This window comes from Tenebrio molitor, chromosome 3 (assembly GCF_963966145.1).
Source record: "Tenebrio molitor chromosome 3, icTenMoli1.1, whole genome shotgun sequence".
Taxonomy (NCBI): Eukaryota; Metazoa; Arthropoda; class Insecta; order Coleoptera; family Tenebrionidae; genus Tenebrio; species Tenebrio molitor.
Genome location: NC_091048.1, coordinates 23,791,044 through 23,815,902, shown reverse-complemented (window position 1 = coordinate 23,815,902; position 24,859 = coordinate 23,791,044). Strand labels below are relative to the sequence as shown.

At 35.5% G+C, this 24,859-nt stretch overlaps 1 protein-coding gene across 3 annotated transcripts in view; it reads right to left on the bottom strand.

Moving 5' to 3' along the window:
• The window catches only part of LOC138125525 (leucine-rich repeats and immunoglobulin-like domains protein 2), an 81,676-nt gene that overhangs the window by 9,500 nt on the left and 47,317 nt on the right, over positions 1-24,859 (bottom strand). For 2 of the 3 annotated variants that reach the window (XM_069040885.1, XM_069040883.1), the window contains exons 2-4: positions 4,929-5,058; positions 1,151-1,430; positions 877-1,099 (exon numbers count right to left, since the gene is read on the bottom strand). In XM_069040885.1, the coding sequence (XP_068896986.1) occupies positions 877-1,099; positions 1,151-1,430; positions 4,929-5,000 (575 nt within the window). In that variant the 5' untranslated portion in view covers positions 5,001-5,058. Of the gene's footprint in view, positions 1-876; positions 1,100-1,150; positions 1,431-4,928; positions 5,059-12,358; positions 12,866-24,859 lie in introns of those variants that run through there. The other variant, XM_069040884.1, reaches the window with a different exon arrangement.

The window sequence follows — 24,859 nt, the reverse complement described above, 5'->3', positions numbered from 1 at the left end:
AATATGTGATTTTTGAATCGGTCAAGAAGCGTTAAAAAAAGTACCATACCATAACGGTTCATTTTTGCACGCATTTTGCGTTAAAAAAAGTGCCGTAGCGTATCATTTTTTAACGCAATTATAAAAATTTTCATTCATAATTAATTAGTAGTTTTTTTAACGAGTTCGTATGTAACTTGGTTTTTTTTTGGCATGAGTGGGCCAATTTAAAAAGCGAGTAAAACGAGCGTTTTAAAGGTCCACGGGTTCACACAGGAGAAAATTTTCAAATTTTGAGTGTCGAAAAAAATGTTACCTAAACTTACGGGCGCCAAAAAATTGCAACTCGTTAGTAAAGTATCTTTTTTTTACTCGGCGGATTTGCGCACTCGCTCGTAAAAAAAGTATTACTTTACTCACTTGTTGCATAAATAACTATTTCAACACCTGATAGAGCGAACAACATTTTTTATATATATACTCCGCTCTAGTTAAACTTTTATGGAAATTTTATTATTTTATTATTATTAACCACTTATTTATTTATTCATTTTATTTTTGTCTTGAAATATATTTGTTATTTATTCTTTAACTATAAACACGAAGCTTTCAAAGTAGCACTTACTAATTACATGTGTTATACTGCAGTTTATAAATTTACATTTTAAACATATAATCACAAAGTCGATAATGCACTTCCGTAGGTTAGTGAGTTTTTCTCGCATAATTCAAAATTTTACTACAACTAAATAATGAATAATATACTTTTATCGTGCAACTCTCGCGTCGATTATAATTTTTGTTTGAATTAATCGCCATCATAGAAATGAACAAAGCTCTGCACAGCGCACTACTCGAGCTTTTGGAAGCTTTACCATATCGCTCGCACTGACTTACTTCTCTAGCCCGACAAAGGCCTCGTCCTCGATGGAAGTTATCTTATTCTCATACAGCGTGAGTATCTCCAGCGTGTCGAGTCCCAGAAAAGCCTTCGCATGTACGACAGAGATCTTGTTGTGGTTCATATTCAAGATGAGGAGCTGGTGCAGGCTCTTGTAGGCCGACGATGGAACCGTCGTCAAGCTGTTTTGGGACACGTCGAGCTGCGTCAGCATCTTACCTACACCCCAACAGATGAAACCCCGAGAGGACCCTTACCAATCCCTCTTACCGATCGAACTGAGCGACGTCTCTTCGACAGTGGACAAACTGCTGTTGTGAATGGTCAAGTGGCGGATGTCTAAACCTAGGAAGATGAAGCCCGGCAACTTGCGCAAGTTGTTGTGGCGAAGTTTCAGATAGAATATCACGAACTCCTTCCTCTTCAGCACGCCCATGGCAGTACTGATGTGCTGCTGGTCGGTGAACTCGCACAGGATGTCCAAACCGTTCTTCTTTAACGTGCACGAGCACGGTGAGATCTCCGAACGTGTTGGACATTGCTGCTGCACCTGCAAAAACAGGACTTGTTAGCTTTGACCCGGCTGTGTCATCGATTCGCACGGTGGAGTCTTAACGGGCGTCGGGGGAGCGAAATGGGGCACTGTACTGTTTCGGGTGGCGTAATTTCCTACAAAAACATAGATGGGTTTCAAGGGGCGTCGAGGACAAAGAGGCCAAATTAATTCCAAGCACAGTTTATGTGCGCATTAGGTTTTCACGATGTGGGGTCCATTCTCCAAAGGGTCTGGACAAAATTGATTTCTAAACTAAATAGCGACACTATAATTATTTAATTACGCCCTTCAACCACATTTTATTGACTAGAAAATCCCAACAACATCTTTTACAGCCCCGCTTACTGCGGAGTTTGCAGCTTCACTGATTTTTTTTAATTTAGTTACTTCACGGAGTTTATACACACAGGTGGTTCACGTCTTTATACTGCTTTTATGCTCTAGTCTAGATGAAACACCCAACTAATGGAGTTTAGGTGCAACGTGTGAAATTACATCTAATGCCTCTCGCAAATTTTAACGTAGCTGTTTGTCATTTTGGAAACAAAAAGTAAATTCATTTCTCTTGTTTTCGTTACTGGAACTTTGCAGACATTTTACTTTAGTTGTGAAGTATAATTAATTGTTAACGGTGGCAATGTAGTTGTCTGTGTCATTTCTTTTTGAGAAACAGTGACAATTAGAAGAGAAAACAAGAAATAAGCGAATAATTTTGCTTTAACGAAAATAGAGACTTCAAGTTGAGATATATTCATTTTGAAAAACAAACTTGCATTGTCAGAGCTTTCGTGGTAACAACAAATGAAAAAATTGTTTTGGTAATTGACATGGAAAAAGTTCCCACTTAGGTATAGGTATAGGTGTTGGATTTTCTCATGGGCTATGGCTATGAGTCATATCTTCGCAAACGACGAATATCGGTCTCAAGTAGGCGCTACAAACCGACCGGAAAATATTGTCATTCGTTACGTTAGCGTCGTCTCTCTCTCTCTCCCTTTCTCTCTCTCTCTCTTTCTCTCTCTCTCTCTTTCTCTCTCCCTCCCTCTCTCTATTTGCCTGTAGTCAACGTTTTCAGTTTTGATTTACAGATTTTTCACTGGTTTATCGCTCCGACTTCGCGCAGATATTTTCAAGGTCACAGCCCATGAGACAGTCCAATACATCTACCAAATTCAAACTTTCTTTTGAAAATTTGTTGCAGGCTTGTTATTTTCAGCTATAGTATAAGAAATGTCATTATTATCGAAACATCGCATAGCTGGAACTCGTCCTACGGACTCATTGAATGTGGTGCTCCGGTTTCACGAGGCATATCATCGATTAATAATTGTATCACAAGATTATATTTAATGAGAGAATAGAAGGAACGAATAAAAGAGAAAAGAAGGCGAATCTTTTGTTTCATATTATTATCGCTGTGTTATCCTCTTACTACCCTATTTCAGCCAATTAAAATTCTTGGAAAGAGATTCTCAACATTCAGAAATTAAGATTCTGAAATAAATTAATCGGATGCAGATGTGAAATGAGTTTTTGGGGTGGTGTGTTCTAAGAGTGGTTTCAGTACTAGGTTTCAATTACAACTTTCTAATTTAATTTGAAATTGGTTTTGGAATGAATGCGAATGAATGTTAAAATTAATTTAGAAACAACAATGTCAAAAACTGTCAAGAAACATTCTTACACTCGTGGAAAATAAGAAACCATTCGTAGTCGGAAATAGGGAATTACAACGTATTTTTTCTAAAGGAGTGTCTCCTAAACGGCACAAGCAAATTCAATGCGGTCTTCTGCAAACGAAAGACAATACATAGATGTAGTTCCTAACCTACCTCTTTTTTAAAAAATCGCACTGTATACAGTACTTTTAATTTTTTTTATGTAAAAAAAATTGGTTCGTCAGGAGCAAAGGAATGGCGACTAGGTATGTCATAAATCAGTCAGAAAGCAGTAGTTATAATAATGAATGGCACAATTTTTCTCTAAACACTTCACTATCGTCAATAAAAAAATAATACGGTAGAAAAATGTTTCGTCTGGATGATGTGGTTTATTTTCTTTTTTCATTTCAACAGAAATGAATCTGTCTTTTTATTTGAAAAATAAACAATTCTGTACCTAAATTGTAGGGAAGAGGCATCAGCAATGATTTCACTTTTATTCCAGAATATTTATCATCAGGGGCATAACTCACACTTTAATATCCAACATGGGAATCCTTTATATTGCGTACGCGATATGTACATTATTGCCATCTTTAAAAACGGCTGCCAAGGGTGCTTTCTACTTTATTAATGTTGCGATGAAATTTTCACGTTGGAAACGCGTGGCAGTAGTAAGTTCCAGCTAAAATTATAAACAGTGACAAGGCTAATGTAAATGTAAAAGAAGGCGCTCCTTCTTAGTCAAGTAGAAGAACTATACTATAACAATCGTGCAATTATCAGCAACAACAACCCATTTGAGAAACCGATTCATCAAAGGGAGGCACCCCTTCATTTGCATCTTAGAGGAATGCGCGATCCCCTGGAGTCTTATTATTTACAACTTCAAAGCGCAAAGTTGGTGCTGTTGCTCAAAATTAACATTTTCAACAGTCTTAACAATTCATAATTATTTTTTCAGCTTTAGCACTTTTGTCGTAATTGCTTTCAAGTCGAGGAATTCGTGTTCGTCTTAATAAACCCCAGCAACAGGAGCGCCACAATTTTTAATTTTAATTTATGTATACAAAAAAATTTAAACAACTCATTCAAAAGAAACTCTCTTGTGGGACGTTGAAATAAAAACCGGTCTTGAATTGTGTATTCCTCCAGCGACGCTTAACATTTCATGTTATTTCTGGATACACGAATGTGAGCTGCCAGTTGTGGGGAAGATTTAATGAGAGGGTGGTTCGATCGGGACGTTTCTAATTTGAATTTTCGTACATATTTGAGGCCTAATTAGCGCCATTTTGTGAGTGATTAGTGCGTCATGGCGGCACTAATTGTCGAATTATAATTTATGTTTGTGTGGGTGGCACGCGACGTCCTGGAGGACTTCTGATAAAATAAACATCGACGTTGCGTTCGGAATCCACGACAGGAACCTTATTCGCGAAAAATTCAATTACAGGGGGCGGCGTTTTTCCATTTCCGAGACAAAACAGCGATCACGTCCTGTTTTTCAGGCCACACATGGGAAACGAAACGTTGCAGGATTTCGCGTGAAAATGCGATGGAAATGTCTAGGTAATGAAGGCGCTCGTTAGTACGTTTTGCAAAGCAATTACCAGAGGGTTGCGCTGCTCTAGTTAGTTCTCCTTTCAGGCGGAAATCGTCGGATCGATGCTCGTCAAATTTGTGAATTTGAATTTCCGTCGTCTATTAATCGATTTGATTTGGTATTTTAGCGCCGCCCCCGCGCGTTGCATAATTAAACACCATTAAGTCGACCGACGCGGGGAATTTTCCGATGTGTGGAGTGGGAAGAATTTTATTTGCAACTTACCTCGCATGTGGCCAGAGCGCACAGTCCAGCCAACACAATCCAAGTCCATCTGACCACCCGCACTCTGGCCATGCTCTCTACAACCCTCGCCCGTGGCGGCTATGCCATCACCACCGGCTTCTCATGCAATCTGCAACAGAATACAAAGTTTAGCTTCCAGGCGGCTCCCGGGGGTGCGATTTCGCGCAGCTATTTCTAGTTACCGCTGCAGCCGTTCGAGATGCACAAGGTGCAAAGTGACACAGGTTCGGGGGCGGTAATGGAGGTGGCGGAGGAATTGGCGTGGAACGGGTCATGTACGAAGGCTCACCTATTTGATGGTCTCGAGAGGAGGCAAGGAAATGCGGGTTTTGAAAGGGTTCTTTGGAAACAACACTAAATAAGCAGAAAGTAAAAAAGAGAAAGGAAAGCTCATTTACCAATCATCATGGTATTAAATATTCAGTAAGTATCGGGCCTTCAAATAAATATATATTTAGAGTAGGCGTAGGAGACATTCTAATTCTTTTAACAGTGTAAAGTAATTTTTGTAGCTAACCAATTATTCTCCGGAGTTGCATAATAAGCACAGTAAGCTTTTTCCCAATTTCATATAGTCATATTCCGTGGAGGGAGAATAGGGACAATGCACTACAAAAATTAAAAATATTTTCTAACCTAATTTTATTTGGTTAAAATGTCATTTTCTACGCTGGAAAAATGTTGCAAACAATTGAATTTCCATAGGTTGCTCTAAATATAAATTTATCTGAAGGCCCGTTATTATAGTACACAGTAGTAGTATAGTAAGCACAATTCTTTTTATTTGAATAATTAATTTTTTCCATGATCATTGAATTTCAGTGGTCTTTGCTCACTATAGTGAGCAAAGATGGCTATTGAATCACTAGTGAGGAAAAAATATTTTCTGACTAGTGAGCAAAGTGAATGTTTTGCGAGTTTGTCGATAGAGGGCGCCAAATATGTTGTACTGAAAGTTTTTTAATCTGTTTTTAAAATACTTTCTGAATATTAATAACTAAACCTTGTCTTATTTTTGACTTATTTAAATTTTTAACTTGTAAATTCCTGGAAATAATCATGCTAAATGCATTACGTGTTGGTATCACTGATTAAACTAAAATTAGTAAATCAATCACAAACACGCAACGCCTAACAACATAACCTCTTTTGTTTGGAATTTTGTTGATCCATGTTTTGTTGTGAAAAACTGTTTTCGTGAGTTCCTTGTGGGGTTAATTTTGTAGAAGTTATTGTTTCAGTCATTTTAACAGTTATGAAAAATAGTGAGCTAGCTAGATAATGATAGGTATGTACAGTTTACGTTAATATAACCTCATTTTTTACTCTTGTCATGTTTTTGTCATTTTGATTTATTTACATTAAAAAATAGTGATTTGCGGCATAATAAGGGGTAAGCAGCAGGTGAAAGCGATGATTTAATTACAAACTCACTGTAATTAACTCAACATTCAAAAATTCAAAAAGTGACAAAATTTCGATTCCGCGACTCTATGTTATGATCATGGAAAAAATCAGATTCAACATGCATGGGCAAACGTGCATTTAATCACTCGTAGGGTTGGGGTCCTCGCCTTCGGCTCAGACGCCCAACTTCCGAACTCGTGATTAAATTCAATACTATGCTCACTTGTATTGAAAATAGTTATTTATTATTTCCGATATCAGTACGATAAACTGAAGCAACAGTAATATTTTTGATTTTATTATTCTGGTAGTAATGACATGATTACCACACCACACTCCCGGTGACATGGTATTCAGGCCGGGTCATTATTAATTCCTACAGATATTATAATCAGGTAATGATGAATTGTGGTTTCAGAGTCATAATAATAGTTTGGATGAGTCGTCGTAGAATCTACCCCAAGCATATTCAATGGGACATAATTGTGGAAATAATGTGGACTATTCACTATTCAAAGGTCAGCACATCACTCATTGTAGGAATATTTATGATAAATGAGCATTAACCACATCAATATCAGCTGGATGTAATTTTTTTGCAGTGAAACGGCTAACATGCGATATTTGTGCAATAAATCTGCTTTTACTGCTGACAATGTAATATTTTTATTCCACGATGGATTTTCTTTGCCCTGATAAAATCTGCATTAAATGTGACAGTGCAATTCTTTTATTTGATATGGGTTTGTGAAATTGTCTTTGACATTTTATAACCCTTAGATCGCATTTTCGTGAACTGTACAAAGTACTCGTTACAGACTCTGCCTCACAATCGCTTTCTAATAAAGAACCAAACCAATAATAATGCTCCGCTTCGCTTCTTCCGACCAATAGAGCTCAACCTTCAAAGTAAATAGAATCTTAAATGCAATTTTTACATCCGACTTGTGCGCTTTGTAGTCGATGTCGACAATACAGTTTACATTAATTTATAATAAGAGGGGCTGTTCCTTTGCGCCGAAAGCGATTTATCCAAAACTAAATTGTAATTGGACGCTTGGAATAACTATTGTACAGTCGGAACGTAGTTTCTGTCGATTGATGAAGCCAAAGACGAACGTGACAGTTTCAAATCACCCAAAACGAGCTCGCGAAACTCATTCTGAAACGTAAATGTGATTCGATAGTTGGAGTGACGTGCTTTTAGATACTAGAAAAACAGACGACAGAGAAATTGCAACAACGAGAACACGTCAACGTTCCTGCAACGCAACAGATTGTCTTCGATTGATTCGGCTATCGCAACAAGCCGATGAGAAGACGCAACGTGTTTCAGGATTGATAAAGCTTCACCATTGGAAGCGAACGTTTTGTTAAATTTACCATCTGTCGTGGAAATGTTTCTGCACTTAACTTTGTGCAGTGTTGAGGATTGGTTGTTTTCTAAGCGCATTGGAAAGCTCGACTGGAATTTATTTCGGTACAAAAGCGAAGGGTTCATTACAAGCAAACATCGCATCAAGAGAACCAATAATTTGCTGTCAAATTGGAGTTCTCTTGGTTGTAATCAAAATGTTCTAAATTTGTGTATCGATTACAGCTGAGTCAACATTTCTTCCATCGATTTTCTAATTTTATTGAATGGTCAATAGCGACGCCTAATGGAATTACATTCATACAGTGTGCTCACTCAAAATTATGGGTGTACGACTGTTATTTATCTGTCATTAGTACAATGACGTCAAGTTTCAGTATTTTTTTTGTTCATAAGAATAAACTGTATTTTCTACGACCACTGTGGAAAGATGCATTTTTCTCATGGCTTAAATTTATCATTTATTTACGGGTACAATGTGCGAAAGGACTTATTTCAGACTCGTAAAAAATTGATACTTTTCCGCACTCGTTACACAATACACTGTTTCCTTTCCTTAAAACATATTGAGAATTTGGAAGTGAATGAGCCTTTCACCTCTGAGCGTGTGACCTGACGCGTGACGGTGAAACTAATTCGCTGCCCGAGAATAATGCAGCGGTGCGCCTAAAGAAGTTTTCACTTCAATAATCCAGTTCGTGTATAAGAAATAAAGTATATTCTCGTGAAATGTTCTTGTTCGCAACTTGGCGCCATTATAAATGTATAACTGAAAACTTTTTCAGTCGAAACGAATTCTACAAATACAAATTTTCTCGTCAATTCTTGTTTGAAAATTTCAGTAAATTTTTTATCGGCAAAGTCTTTTTCTGCAACTTGGAACAAAAACCCCTAAAGAGTTTTCATTTTTACGACAAAGCTTGAAACGTCTGACAGCTGCCCTGCCTCAAAATTCGTTTGTTTTATATTTTTGTAACCCGGTGTGTCTTTGTGTGCGTAAATGAGAATTTACATGTGCCAAAGGGAATTAATCCGAAGGTTCAAATGAAACGTAAATAAACCTTACGAGTAAATTAAATCCGAGAATAGTAAATTTTATTATTTTTCAGGTACGCTGAACCAACATCTGAACTGCTGGCGGTATTTTTCTTGTGATGTTAATTAAATTCTGGAATTTTTGATGTGGAAAATGGGTGTCTGGATTTTTTGATCGGTTCGATGTAAACAAAATCGAAAGTAAATAGTTTGGACCTTCAAAGAGATTCGCAATGTTCAAAGCCGAACACTTGTATTGTGCTGTAACGTGAATGCTGTCAAAACAGCTTTCAGAGACTTCGATAAACATATCGAGTGGTCGCTTTTCAATTATCATTTTTATTTTTGGACGCCCCAAAAGCAGTGCGCGAGAGCAGACATTTTTAACGCTCCAGAGATTGGTCTTTAATGAATATTAATTTGTGGCAAAGCCGAAGCGGAATAATTTGTTGCTAATTCTACAATGGACTGATGAATATGGATTTCTGCGCTTGATTGGACGGCACTCTTGAAATAGTTGGATTTTGTAGCTCCATCGGTAGAAATTCTCTGTTGTGAAAATGTTTCGACAAAAGTTAATACTTTAATTTCGCCCTTCAAGCTCCTTTGTTTACACGAGTTTCAAGGGAGAGCCAAGTGTGCTTAAAAATTACTTTTTAAACTCCATTATGGAGTCGGTTATTATCGATTGGGTCCGTAGAATAATTTAAATTCTCTTGAAAAAATACTTAAATAAGAAAAGTTATAATCCGACATTTCTGCAAAGCTTCGCAGTGGAACTGTAATTATTTTGCCGCCCTAATCAGAAAATATAACTGGAAATGCCATCACCATCGCATTTATTATCGTTATATAATTTTGTAGGACGATACGAAAGAGCACAGTTAATTTAATTTGGGGCGAAGACAAACACATAGACCATCAGGAAGGTAATTAAGATTTCTAATAAAGATATTCCTTGTAAGATTTTTTTTTGGATCTGTTGTGTGTAACACATGTTCTGGATGAGAAGGCGGAAATATTGATTGCAGAAAAGGACAAACACAAGCGTCCTGTCAAGCGCTAAAAGGACAACAAATGCACTTCTGAGTTGACCAACTCACACTTAATAAATTAAATGGAGCTTCGATTTAATTAATTCTCGTTCGAAATTCTATTTCACTTTTAATAAAATATTCGTATAGATTAAAATCTGTCAATTTTGCTGCCACACAAAGCCCAACTTAATACAAAATCAATTTGTGTAGAGGCGGATTTAATAATTTTCTGTTTGATTGATTTTATTTCCTCTTTTAATTACACCGGAAATGTGTGCCAAGTTGAGTCGCGGAACTGAACATCTTTTTTTATTTCTTGCGATTAATTCCACATACATCAAACGTGCGTGGTCAGCCAATCAGAGCGCTTGCTTTCATCCAATCGAAAATGTTTATCGCGATAAAAGCGTCCTACTACTCTGTCATCTGTCAAAAATGATTACAATTGCATGCTACTCCTGTCAGATTTTCAAATTGTTTTTAATATCTAATAATTGTGTTTTTTAATAACTGTATTATAAATAAGTAATTAACGTTAAAGTTTGTATTCTGGAATTAATCTTGCCAAAAATAACACGACCAAATTTTTTCTATTTGATAAATTTCCCAATTTTCACTTCAACATTTTTGCTTTAGACAATTTTACTCGTTGATATTTGGGCATTGTTATTCAAAGTTTAAACCCTCGAGCTAAAGCTCTCGGGCCTAACAGAATAAAAATGCCCAAATTAAAAAAAAAAATTAGGTCTTGTTATTTTACCTTCGAATAAAATTCTGTCTGACAGAAAACGTAATTTCGCGGCGTTTGTCGCTTTCGGAAAATGTTTACATCGAAAATCGATCCAGTTAAACAGAATTTCATGATTTAAGAATAAGTCTTGATAACGGCTGCTTAAATTAATGATCCAGTGCGACGTCGATAAAACGTTTTGTGTTTTTTGCTTGTCCTTCAGGTATTGTAAATAAATGGGACAGTCTCAAATGAGTATTTCTGTTGAGTGTATTGCAGGAAAACATTTTTGGGCTTACTGATGAATGACGTCGTGGAGGAAGCGAAGAAACGTGTATTATAATATGATTTTTTGTTGGCAAGGTAGGATGCTATTTTTATATTGTCATTTTATTGATTTTATACTCTGGGTAGGAAGTAACATTAAACTTTGCATTAAGTTGTGTCCTAAATGTCATCATGATATTTCCGTTATGTGACAAATGGCTGCTAGAGTAACAGTCTTGTGTCTACAAACCTTTGAACTGAGCTAAATTGCCACTCACACATTTGTAGCTGGAACTTATTTTCTGTTCTCACAATTTAAATCAATTAACATTTTTTTCAATGCTTTTTTGATGCTTAATCTAATCATTAGAATTTTAATAGTCAGGATTTCTTCCTGCCTCAGCACATAAAACTTCATTTTTGCTCCTAATAACATAATATACTATTTGCATGACCTTGAAATTGACAATCGAATTTGAAAAACACAATACAAAATGTTTAAAAAAGACAAAAGTGAATACATAGATTAATTTGATTTTAATACATACAGTTATGTATGTATTTCATCCCTCGTGTAATTATTGCTCTCGCTGCTCTCGCACAAGAAACCTCCACTCAAGATATAAAGATGCACTTTAATACCTTGTCATTTAATACGAATATAATACTTTAGATCTCATATCAATATAACAGATGATTTTCTTAAACAATTTAAGAGTTTTAATTTCCTAAAGAACCTAGTTGACATATTGTCTTAATGCTTGATGAACAATAGTTGTAAAAAAAGCTTTCTTTTTTTTATATAATCACAAACAGTTGCAATTTTGAATTTTGTCCATTACTTTAGCGCTACCATTTATATAAATAACATAATTAAAATAGTTTTTTGTCAACAAATCATATTTAATTGTCCAATATTGACTGCAGCGATGGATGCAGAATTAAATTAAATTTTCTCATTTGTGAAAGCGCAAACATAAACTGTTTTAGTGCAATATTAAAGTGACTAAAAGTTTTCACTACTAAAGTAGTCCATTTTATAATTGGATGAGTTTTATTTCATAAACGTCTTCTACTCTGTTCACAAAGACATCTGTGCCAAACTATAATTTTTTTAATCGCTAATTAAGTGTTGAATTAATTTGTGTAAAAATAGCGCACATGCATTTTTGGTGTTAATTAAAACGGTTCGTTAGGGCCATTATTATTATCGTGGCTTTAATGTTTTATGTATTTCACTTTGCGATAAGCCCTAGGATTTTTTTTTTTCATGCATAAAAGCGAAAGGAACAATGGAGAAGCCATTACAAATTCGAAAATTAAATTTCCCTTGCAAAAACGTCTCGTCTTTGTGCCTCCACCAAAAATTAATTGGTGTGATGATTGTCACGTGGCGTTAACACAAAAGAATTTTTTCCAGCGTCCAACAGTGATTGATTTCGACGGCGCTTTCGAAACACAAACACTTTTGCCGTCACCTTAATAATTCGGCGTGTAATTTGTGAGCTTTGTCGGTGATTTGGTGGACGCCATCGACAAATAAACGATTAAAACTTACGATAACAGGCTTCTTTATTCGGCTCCCGGTTCCGTTTCGCACCGTATATTATTCAACAAAATAATCACACACAATTGCACAAACACAACAATAAACACGAATAAACAGTGACGGACCTTTTCATCAAGTTTTAAACAAAAACGTATCCGAAACTTCCCCGCACGACGAATTCTTTCGTTTCGGGGGGTTAGGGGCGCGCGCTGGATCTAATTGGGGTCGGTGGGACGCGGCACATCACTCGTTTTTCCGTTTTTCGATTCCTGGAGGAAAATTCGCGGCCGCGAGATTCGGTACAAGAGTCGAAGATAGATGTAACCTTGACGTTTGAATGGGTTACTCAAATAATTTTGTGTATCAGTCATGAATGGTTTTTATAATAGGAAGCTTCCTGCCACTGTGCCTGAATCAAACTGCACCGACCGATCCTGTTTATTATTCTATTGGTGGTTATCTTGAAGGGCACGTCTTCTTTGGTGTTAACACGCAGTGGTTTTGTGATAATTAAGACTAGATTTGACTTATCCGCTTAATTGTTGTTACTATTTCGTTCTGATAACGCGATTTGTTGCGCAATTGGCCGCCACGTCACCGGCTAATTTTAGGCGAGTGTACAGGGTGTTGTGCGGTTGTGGCGGCGTAGCCACGTCACGTGTTCCGGATGCGGTCCGACCGTGCCGACGTTGGCTGAAACTGTGCGCGATCGTTGATAATAATGGCCCCACCGTACTACAAATTTTTGATTTTGAGTCAATTTATTGTTCAAATTTACCGCAAATTATTTAGTTTTTTTTTCTTTATTTCTGTGACAAATGTAGCAACATTTTATTAAGTGTAACTGTAGCAAAGTGTGAAATAAAGTTTTCTAAACTATATAATAAAGTATTTTTTCTGCGATGACTACGAAAAGATGTATTTTTTCATGGCTCACAGCGTGAGTAATAATTATTACCCACTCTGCACATGTGCATCGCCTATGTTTCAGGTGACAACCCAAATAAAATATTATTTTTGTTGGTTATGTTCATCTAAAATGTCAGTCCGTCTTAACTTTATCAATGATTTACACGATCGAAAGCCTTTTTCAGACTCGTGTGAAATTCTTTACACTCGTGAGAAATTGACCACTTTTCGCACTTGGTACATAATATAGTATATTATAGTATTTCATACTGCGAACAAAATGTCCACTTTAAACGCGTAATACTGATTACTATAACTAATTTAGTGGCGATGAAAAAATATTGTTTTATAAAATACAAAGAAACTTTTAATATTGGTAGTTGTGTACAGAAACGATTTACTTCCTCTTTTAGGCTTAAGGCAAGAACAATTTATTTCCACGGAACAACAAGACCTTATCATGTAAGACTGATTTGCTGAACCTAATCCCACAGTATTCAAGTGATGCTGCTGACGTCCTTGGTTGTTAACAGTTCTGGCTTTAACTAAACCGCTGTGAACCTCTTACCAGACTTGCATTTGCAAACAAGGATCATATTTCAGCGACGAATTAATATCTCTTGTTCATTTTCAGTAATTATCTCAGTTGAATTCTCTTAAGTAAATTTTATTAGCACAATCTAATTTTCTTCGTAGCTGGTTAACTATTACTCAAATGCAGATTGTACAACATTCTCTGCGAAGATTCTAAAGTTGTTTTTAGTTGTTAAGATTCAAACGTATACCTAGTCATAGTGATTCTTCCTGGGCCCAGCATTTCTTCTGCAAATATCTGCTAAGATATTTTACGAAAAGGTGAACTGCTATAGACTTTTTTCACTTAAATGGAGCTCCACTTTAATTAATCTTCACTTTCCGCACTAGGGCGCGAGTTTGTGTATAGGCACACATGTTGATAAACAATTAACTAATGGTAACAACACGGTGTCGTTCCGATCTGTTTCCCCCGAGTTCTCCTAATTGAGACAACTCTACCCTTTCTAATAAATAACTGGGTAAACGAAATGGAATTTAGTGGCAAGCATCAAGTTGCAGTTTAATCGTTATTAATGTCGTCGAAGAAGCTGATAGAAACTTAAGCAGCTGTTGGGATTGTTTGCGTTTCCTTTCGTTGCTTGTATTCAAACTCTTCATCAAACACTCACAATATTTGCTCTTCGCCTCGATAACGATTTGTTCCTGTTTTTCGGCTGCCGGTGGAAACCTCCAAATTCTCCCGACGTAAACGGTGTTCAATTTAGCTGCTCGGATGGTTTTCGATTGAAATTTGCACGTCGATCGTGTTGCGAGATTTGCCGGAAATTATTTTTTGCAGGAGAAATGAAATCTGACGAGCGAGTTTGTTGTATTTGTAAAGGGAGGATGTAATTTTTAAATTGTTTATTTTTCACAAAATATGAGCTTGGATAAATGATTTCAATAATTTTTTGCTGCCATTTCAGTCTTCTTTCTTTCTTCTTTTAATATCGAATTCTCTCATATCCGATCCAATTGATTTTTTTTAAATCTTCATTACAACATTCGTGGACCTTTCTAAAGTAGTAGACTAAATAACTACGGTTATTATTGTCAGTCTGTACAGTAAAAACACAAATAACGCAAAAAGTGAGCTGAATCCGTGGTGCGTTCACAATCGACTCTTTAACGCATGCTTTAAAGATACATTTTAATACACCCGATACTTTCACTTTATACAGGGTGATTCAAGTTTTACCGCCCGAGCGAAAACACACACTTCTAATCGATTTAAAATTCTCAAAAAATTCAGGAATGATTGTGTGATGCTGTAGAACATTTTGTAAAAATTTCAAATTTTTAATGAACGAGTAAATATTTCGTTTTAATTCAATAACCGCTACATTAATTTACATCATTTTTCACTGAGAGTCCTTTCAAACATTCAGGAAAAATTTGGTATCATTGAAATCATGAAAACATCACTGGTTTTTGAAATAAATGGAATTTGATATTAAAGTGCAAAATTTAGCTTCAACAATAAAGGTTGACATGGGTTATTTATGGTACCCTTAAGGGGCTAAAGAATTACTAGAGAAGTTCTCAACAGATGTTTCCCAACAAAGAGGTATTTATTTATGACACTGCAGTTGTAAATCTCGATAATTTTTCGCTGCAAATGTTAAAATTGGAATAATTCAAAAACTAATCCTTCTCTTTTGATGCGAATTTCATAAATATATTCTTTGAATTAATTGTGATTTTGAGCGTGCACGGAAAATTATTTTTTTTTTGGTCAAAATCAATTTTATTAATTTTATGGCTCTGAATGAAGTGATACGTAAAAATTGATTGCACACGTTTGAAGCCTTACATGAAGGGAATGTAACCCTAAAGTTTCGTAATTTTTTAATAGGGTTAATCGTGCGCGCAGTAAAACTTGAACCACCCTGTACATATGTAATTAAATAAATTCATATTTTTTTATAAGCGTCTCAATACTTCTTGGGAATGTGTGCACCATTTGTAAATTATCTATCAAAAATTTTATTTTTGCAAATAGTGAAAAACAGCCTTTAACAAAATTAAAACTAAACTGTCCAATTTTTCTACAATTTTTATTTCTGTTTTCATTTTTGTTTCTCTGTTACTTTTCTCTTCAGTATTTAGCGGCGCACATACCCCGATTTTAAAATATATATTTAGATCACTCTGTATATTTATTCATATTTCGGATGATCTCATTAGAGTACAGAATTAATAATTGGAGCAGCGGTTCATTGTCGTAAGTTTATTTTTATTTTTTCCGGTACACTAGTTAGGTGTTATAAAAGAGATGAGCTTCATAAACTTTTAATTAATAAAGCAAACTAAAGTTCCTTTAATTAAAATTATTAGTTTAGCTCGCAATAATTAATGCCTCGGATATTAAATATGAACGAAAGCTTTATCCTGCGAAAAAAAAACTCTAGAATATAATAAGTGTGGTATAGCGACACTCTCTTCTAGATTAAAGATGTCATACAGGTCATGTCTTTCGTTAAATTCCCTCTTAATCTGTGGTATGATTCCTTCATACGAGGGAGCTTTAATAACAGTTAAACCAGAAAAAAAAGCTTTAGGGTTTTGAATTTCTGCACAATCCTTGATGCTGTTTTTCAAGTAGGGAGCCTGGAGCTACATCCTTAATAGCCTACATGACGCTCAGATGGTCCTGTGCTTATTTTAAACGGAACTTAATTTCACATTACTAAACCCTTGAAGGGGGTCACACGAACAAATATGGCGAAATGGGGGACGCATTATGAAACACTGATTTAATCAGTCCGTTCTATTAAAAACATAACTGCAAAACTTTTCTACTTATGTAAATATTTTGTGAACCAAAGCATAAATTGTCTCCGTAATTATAAAATTTTTTAATTAACTCCTAACAGGATAAAATTAATTTATATGATAGAGGGACTTTTTAAAGTACCTGCTTTAATTACTGACAATACAATTACAATTACTCTGTACAACGAGGCAAGAGGGATTGTTTTATTTTATTGCATGAAATGATTTTTATATTAAATAGTAAAAAAAATATGCAGCAATGTTTATTGGGAGTTAAAATTGTTAAAATAAATAGAAACAGATAAATAAACAAACGCTGTGGTGTATTTTGTATTTAAATTAAATGTTGTTTATTCGATTGGATGAAATGTATTTGTTTGTTGAATTATTTGCAAGCGCGACAATATCGTTTTACTGATTTTCAGGTGTCGCTCGTCCCTCGATAACACCACACCTCATCTGTTCGTGTCAAAAGCAGGGAACAAAAGTCGTCATTTTTGTTCTTTATTTATGAGAACATTAATTTACAACGCTGCCGGTGTCTGCTGACACGAGCTTTGACGTCCTCCATAATTGAAACGAACCTATTAGGAGGAGCCGAAAATGTGAAGCTTTTTTCAGCACTACGTGCGCGCATCAAATGATGAAACTGTTTTCGAGTGAAATCGTGTTTCCATCCAAAATTAACAGAGATTGATGAGATTGTAATACAAGTCTTTGTGACGGGCCCAAATCTATGGAAATCCCGCGTTCCATCCAGCCTGATGGGTTCTTGGAGTTCCTCACTTTAAAAGTTTAATTAATGGAAAGTTTGTATTTTCCGAGATTTTTCCACGGTACGCGGCACAGATTGAATAAATCCGGGGGTAACACATCACGGAATCCGTGCAGGGTCCGGAATCAATGGAAATATAATATTCATCAAAGGTCGGGGCACATTTTAGGCTGTGACCCATTCATACTTCACGAGGGTGAATAATACAGGGGCGACTTCTTACGACGAGACCCTAACAAATTGTCGTAATTTTTTGCAGCTAATGGCTTAAGAGCCGCATTAATTCCTTTAATGAAATTAATAAAGCCTCCGGCGTTGTTCTTTGTTGGACTCCGGGCGTGTCCTCCCTCTGTTCCTCAATTATGGATACGATGGGAATTAATAATTTACTCCCATACTCCATGACCTTCCCATATCGATTTTCTTTCATTTTCCGCTTACCGCCTCGTGAAACGGTCGGGAAAACTTGATAAATACCATTACCGTCGGGATGACACATCCGCCCCAAACTAAAAATACAATCCTGCTCCTCCATTGTCCTTTGAATGGGGGGGTGGTTAATAAAAATTCGAGCCATTGTTATGATGTGGTCCGAAGAGAATTAAAACTTTCTCGGGAGCGTTTTTCTTCTAATTGAATTGGAGCGGAATTGCTCCGATAAATAACAAGAGTTTGGACGTGGAAGTGCGAATTAATGGCAATATTGTGAAGTGTTTCCGGATCCGGAATTATGTTCTACTGCAGTGGGTGTGTCTTTTTTGCGGTCTGATTAAAGCCGAGGATACAAACTCGCAAGTAATGGGTCGCCGTTAATTCAGTTTCTTGAAACAATTCAGGAAATTTACTATTGTAACGTCATTTCGGCTTTTAGCGCTAGTTTGAGCACAAATTCGTGATTATCGCGTTCTCGAACCGACTGAAATGCTTCACAGGAATTTATTGGGGGATAAATGCGTCGCCAATCCGATTTTAAATCGACTACTTGCGTTATCTTCGTGGTCTAGCTCGGGGAGAAGTAATTATGGCGGCAATTTTCAGTGCTTGTGAGTCTTTTCAGGCACGCTAAAATAAATCCGCATTTAATTTGCTTCATTCGAATTTAAATTGTAAATGGAGGTGGCGACAGAAATGTGCCACTGCAACATACATTTTTTTCTAGTAATTGTCATTTACTTTCACATTCGTGACAGTCCAAGTTAAATCGATAAGCGAACAGGAAAACTAAGTCAGAGCAAACATTTAATGAAATAGGGTTGAAATAGAGCCTACATATCCTTTAAATAAATGATAAGGAAACAAAACATCATTTTGCCTCAACATTATTCCAATTCTGGGAGCTCTTACAAACGTAGAATAGTAAAAGGAGTTTATCTATGCAAGTAAATAACATGAGACCCTCTGTTTATTATTTCGATACTGAAACAAATTTTCGTACGTTTTGAGCCATATACAGGGTGTTTTTGAAATGCCTGCACAAATTTTAATCACGAGCTACTGGCTTCATGTAGAAGTCGGAAAAAATATTTAAAAAATTCTATGTCAAAAAATAAAATGACATTTATTTAAATTGCTTTTAGTTTTCTACGTTGTTCTGCAACCTAGTAGGTAAAATTTCGGCACATTTTAAAAATACACCCTGTATATCATGTTTTATAAAATGTACGCCAATGCAAAGTAACCTATAGGAAATATGCTTTAAAACAAGGAAACCGCATTGATGTACGTTTTATAAAATATGATATACAGGGTGTATTTTTAAAATGAGCCGAAATTTTACCTACGAGGTTGTTTGACAACGTAGAAGACTAAAAGCAATTAAAAAAAAATTGTAGCTCAAAAAATACATTTATTTTTTGACATAGAATTCTTTAGATATTTTTTCCGAGTTCTACATGAAGCCAGTAGCTCGTGGTTAAAATTTGTGTACGCATTTCAAAAACACCTTGTATGTAGAAGACATTTTACTAGTTTTTTAAATTTTTGTTCGATACCTCCCTAGAAAGTGAGCCTGTATCCATAGTTACCAGTGGGTGAAGGTTTTTCTTTCATTCACTTCACTTCCACTCATTGTTTTTCGCTCACCCTCTCTCACTCTCTCATTCACGCATAATTTTTCCAATTCCTTTTGATAACGTAATTGTGATTTTTTGTGTAAGGGATAATTGTCTGCCTGATTTCTTCTTAATCTTCAATTAAGCTTAAGTCGAGAAGTTAAGTTTAACTTCTTCATTTGTTTGTTTTTAATCGAGCTTATATTTCTTTGTATTTACGGTAGCTGCGCATTTCTCTCTTACACAACACTTCAGCAATTGATAGAGGATAATTTTGTTCATGCAAGGAGTTTGGGACCTTTGAAAAAACCTTCAACAAAAATTTAGCTTAACTTTGAGGTTGTTCTTACATTAACAAAACATTAAAGGACACAAAAATGTATTCCTCTAAATCGACTGGAAAATGGCATTTGCGTGCCTAGTCAAGAAAATCGAAACAGAAATTTTTAATAAAATATTTTAGGCTGGCGGCACTGAGTGTCAATGTCATGTGGAATTTTTGTACAATTATTTAATTGTGAAATATTGATGTTGGGTAAATTTGTATCCTTTATCGCAAGTCGAATCAGGACAGGCCGAGGGGGGTTATCAGACTTACGGGCGGGCGGCCACCAGGTCGACAACCTTCATGCACAACTGGCGATAGGTTAGGAATAACAAAGAGGGCGACGAATATTTGAGGAATTGATTGACTTTTGTGGTGTCACAGTCGCTTCTTGGATCTTCTATGTTGCCAATGGAAGAAACATAAATTTCCTATCCGGTAATATTTTAACAAGAATTATTATCTTTTGCTTTAAAAATATGGTTGTCCGGAAAATGTTTGTGTATTGCACGGCCAGAAACTGTTGCACTTGTAGCGCCTCGGCTGACGCCTCTGCCCACAAACCGCTCTCGCACTTGCAAAATCACAGCCTTGTGATACAAATAACTATTTTCTTTACTCCGATTTTCAACTGCTTCCCTGATTTGATTCGTTGCACATATTTTCAAAATATTCTTTAATCAAACAACATTGTGTTTTATAGAACTGCTAGACGTGCAGAATCCTTAATCCTTGTTTCCGAAAAATATTCATCTGAAACGAGAACCCAAACAAGAATTTACTTCGCCAGTTCCGGCTTAAATTTGAATTTAACACTTTCATCTGGTCTCTGGTGTACTGAGTGTCCTTTTTCCATCATTTTCTACAATTTATACTCAATTTCTTGTTTTTTTCCAAGTAAATATAAACTTCAGAGCTTCATAAATAAGTTATGGTAATATGTACTCATGTTATTATAAATTTATCGTTGCAAAACGTAACTTTAACTCCATCTTTTAAAATTGGAATTTTAATGAAGCAAGACAACAAATTCAACGGTGATTACTCACCCTGGGCGACGCAATTTATGTGGCGTGAGTTCGAGCCTTATCTTGCTTAAATAAATTATTTGGGTGGGTAGGAATCCGGGCAGGACAATTTTCGTTCTAATTCATTAAGTCCTATTAGTGATTTAATATATATTTGTAAAATTAATCAAAGAAAGTGCTTTAAATTCTCGATTTACGGCGTTGTATCAACAATTAATTAGTAATGTGCCATGATTATGACAGCATTGTGTTTTATATCGCCTTCAGGGAGCATTTTCAAGTTCATTATCATTTTTAATAAAGGTAATAACGGGCTCTCTATACCAACGATTATAATTGAATTGAGTGTGTTGCATGTTTCATTTTGGAGAATTCTCACGAGTAATACGTAATCTCATTGTCAATCAGTTTAGCACAAATGTGAACAAAGTAGGATGTAAAATGTTACTTCTGGTCCAGGATATTTGGCGTCTTCAAAACAGGGCTGATCTCTAAAAATTTAACTGTTTTCCCGAAAGTAAACAACCGAAAAGAGCCCAAAATCCTTCAAAAATTATTGAACTTTATGCGTCCCAAAACTACCCAAATATCTATAGACTACCAGAAATTGGGCACACGAAAAAACCGTTGAAAATTATCCAAAATCAAGCAAAGTTACCTTAAAAACAACAAAAAACTTTACAAAATTTCTTATTTTTGAACACCGCAATATGCTTTTAATTTCTGGACCAAGTCAATTGGCGCATGGAAAAATCATTTAAAAACGACTGAAAAAGAGCCAAAAATCTTATTCAAATCTCTCAGGTTTTCGACATCCCTAAATGGATTTTTTATTTCTGGGCCGGGCACTTTAAAAACCTAATGAAAATCATGGAAATTAGTGCCAAAATGTTGTTAAAATTTTAATTGTATTTTTCTTCATACGAATATATTAAAATTATTGAACAAGAGGTCAAAGTTCCTAATTTTTAGATACCTCATAGATGGACTAGGATGATAATTGGTAAAGTAAAAAAAAATATATTAGACAATTCCACTCAGAAAATTTCAACCAATCAGCTTGTAGTATTTTGAATCATTGGACCAATTAGGAACGAATTACACCGATAATTTAGCATGGTCCTAAAATTATCGAAAAATTATCATATATAATATACCAAGGGACAGATATATTGCCGGAAATTTTTTCGAGCAGTCCTGACAGACGAGTGTTTGCCGCAAGAAAATTACACGAGGGCTTCAGCCCGAGGGTAATTTTGAGCGACAAACACGAGTGTTGGACTGCAAGAAAAAATTTCTGGCGATATATATCTGTCCCGAGATATATTCGGAAGAGAATCGCCCGAAAAAATTTTTCCCTAGGGCAATTATATCGGAAATTTTCCCTAGGGAAGATTTCCGCTTAATTAAATTGTGATTGGTTGCTATTCAAACAATTCGGAGTTGTGATTTGTCAATATAAATCATGTGACATTTGAGGGCGATTCTCGCTGTAATCATCTCCACCTTCCAAAAATTATCGCTGTAATTTTCTCCTCCTTCCTCGAATTTTGATAAACTCATTTTTGGTCCACAACAAAATTTTTGTTGTTTTCAACTACGTTAACTAACGCTTTGAGAGTCATAAGAATACGTATAAATTAAAAAAATTGTGTAAAATTTGAAAATGAAATTTTCCTTCGTGGAATTGTCATGCCGAATACAACTCGATGGTACGAAATTGCGGGAAATTTTTCTCCTCATTTTACTCGTATTTGTTTCTTAGACAATTTCCACTCGTTCGCTACGCTCACTTGTGGAAATTGTCGTCGAAACAAATACTCGTATAATGAGATCGAAAATTTCCGGCAATTTCGCACCCTCTCGTTGTATTACTAATGAAGATCCAATATCTACTACTAGTTTTCAAGCCAAAATATTAGTTCTAGACCAGTTAAATAAGACACTTGAAAAACCTAGTAAAACAACCCAAAAAGGCCGAAAAAAAATCCAAAACCATATTAAAATCCATAATTTCTTTGAAACCCCAAAATTCCTTTTCATTAGATAGTGCACCAAATCAATTGAGTGTAATGATAATGAATAAGAATCGATAAAAGATCTAAAATTGTGCAAACCAATACTTCCCAAGTTTACAAGAGAAGTGCAAAACATTCCCCCTTTTCTTTCCGACTACAATCCGATCTATTCTTACAGCATCTCCTCTTTCACGACAGCTTATACCGTTTATAGGTATGTTGTGTCTATCGAGGAGAATCATCGGCACGACCATCAATCCTGAATTAACAGGACAGGTTATTATTATTCGATATTACTGTAAGTCCTGAATAGATGGAAGAGTCCCAAAACCGAGAAATGTTTTGAGAATATTTGGCAGCACTCAGTTGCCTCAGACTTAAGAACTGCATTCTCAATAAAAATAGCGATGATTTGATTCGAAACCAAAACCTTTTAATTACGAGTGATAATGGGCCCGATGGAATTGAAAATGCAACCCACACTACATTTCCGAAAAAAGCCGGCTATTGAAATTGAAATTAAAATATCCAGCTTTTACGAAAATGTATTGTGGGTTGCATTTTCAATTCCGTCGGGCTCATTAGCACTCGTGAATAACCCTGTACCGGGTGAGATGAGTTTTATCGTCAGCACGATTAACCCTATTAAAAAAATAGTAAAAATTAAGAAGCTTTAGGGTTACATTCCCTTGATATAAGACTTCAAATGTGTGTAATCAATTTTCACTTATCACTTCATTCAGAGCCATAAAATTAAAAAAATCGGATTTGAGCAAAAAAAAAATTTTTTTCGTACACGCTCATAATTCACAATTAATTCAAAGAACACATTTACGAAATTCGCATCAAAAGAAAATTATTCGTTTTTGAATTATTCCAATTTTAACATTAAGAGCGAAAAATGACCAAGATTTACAACTGCAGTGTCATAAATAAATATCTCATTGTTGGGAACATCTGTTGACCACTTTTCTAGTAATTCTTAAGTCCCTAAAGGGTATCATAAATAACCTACGTCAACTTCTTTTGTGGAACTGACCGCCCAATTTAATAATAAATCATAGCTAAATTTTAGGCTTTAATATCAAATTCCATTTATTTCAAAAACCGGTGATGTTTTCATGATTTCAATGACACCAAATTTTTCGTGAATTTTTGAAAGGACTCTCAGTGAAAAATTATGTAAATTAATGTATCAGTTATTAAATTAAAACAAAATCTTTACCTGTTTTATTAAAAATTTTGAAATTTTTACAGACTGTTCTAGAGTGATACACAATCATTCCTGAATTTTTTGAAAATTTTAAATTGATTAGAAGTGGATGTTTTCCCGCTGACGATAAAACTCAACTCACCCGGTATATAAAACTGAATGTCTGTTTGTTGGTTGGTTTGTTTGTTTTGTATGCAAATCTACAGTTTTACTCGAATTTTGATGAAATTTTGCACACTTGACCTTCAAAACAGTGGGATAATTACTGTCTAGTTTAATTTTACAAGAACCGACTCCTACTACCATTTTCAAACTTCTTGAGCACAGAGTTTTTTCGAGTTTTTTCGGATTTGCATGATATATTCAGGTGTCATAGTTACATTTGTTTTTTTATACAAATAGGCATTTTGCAAAGTCAGTTTGACTGATAGTGCTTTACCGCAAAACGTTTTAAATCAAGCAGAACAAGCTTTAAATAGCTTAAAACTAGAAAAATCAAAAGGCAGGTATCTGAAATCATACGAGACATTCAAACAATGGCAGGATCTAAATAAGGTTACGACTGTAAATGAAAGTGTCATGTTGGCGTATTTTCATGAACTGGTAAGTGTTGGTAGTGTTAGTTATCTTTTTGTTTACGCAGTCAAAGAAACGTGGCCCTTCATCATTATGGACGTATTACTCGATGCTGCGAAGTACGAACACAAAAGACGTCTGAAAAGCTTGCGTTACTAGGAATTAATTAATTCAAACTCAAGGTCGCTTCAAATTTATGATTGAACTGTACATTAGTGAGATCTGTCATAAATTGCAATAACTTTATAGGCGCGCCTAGTTACT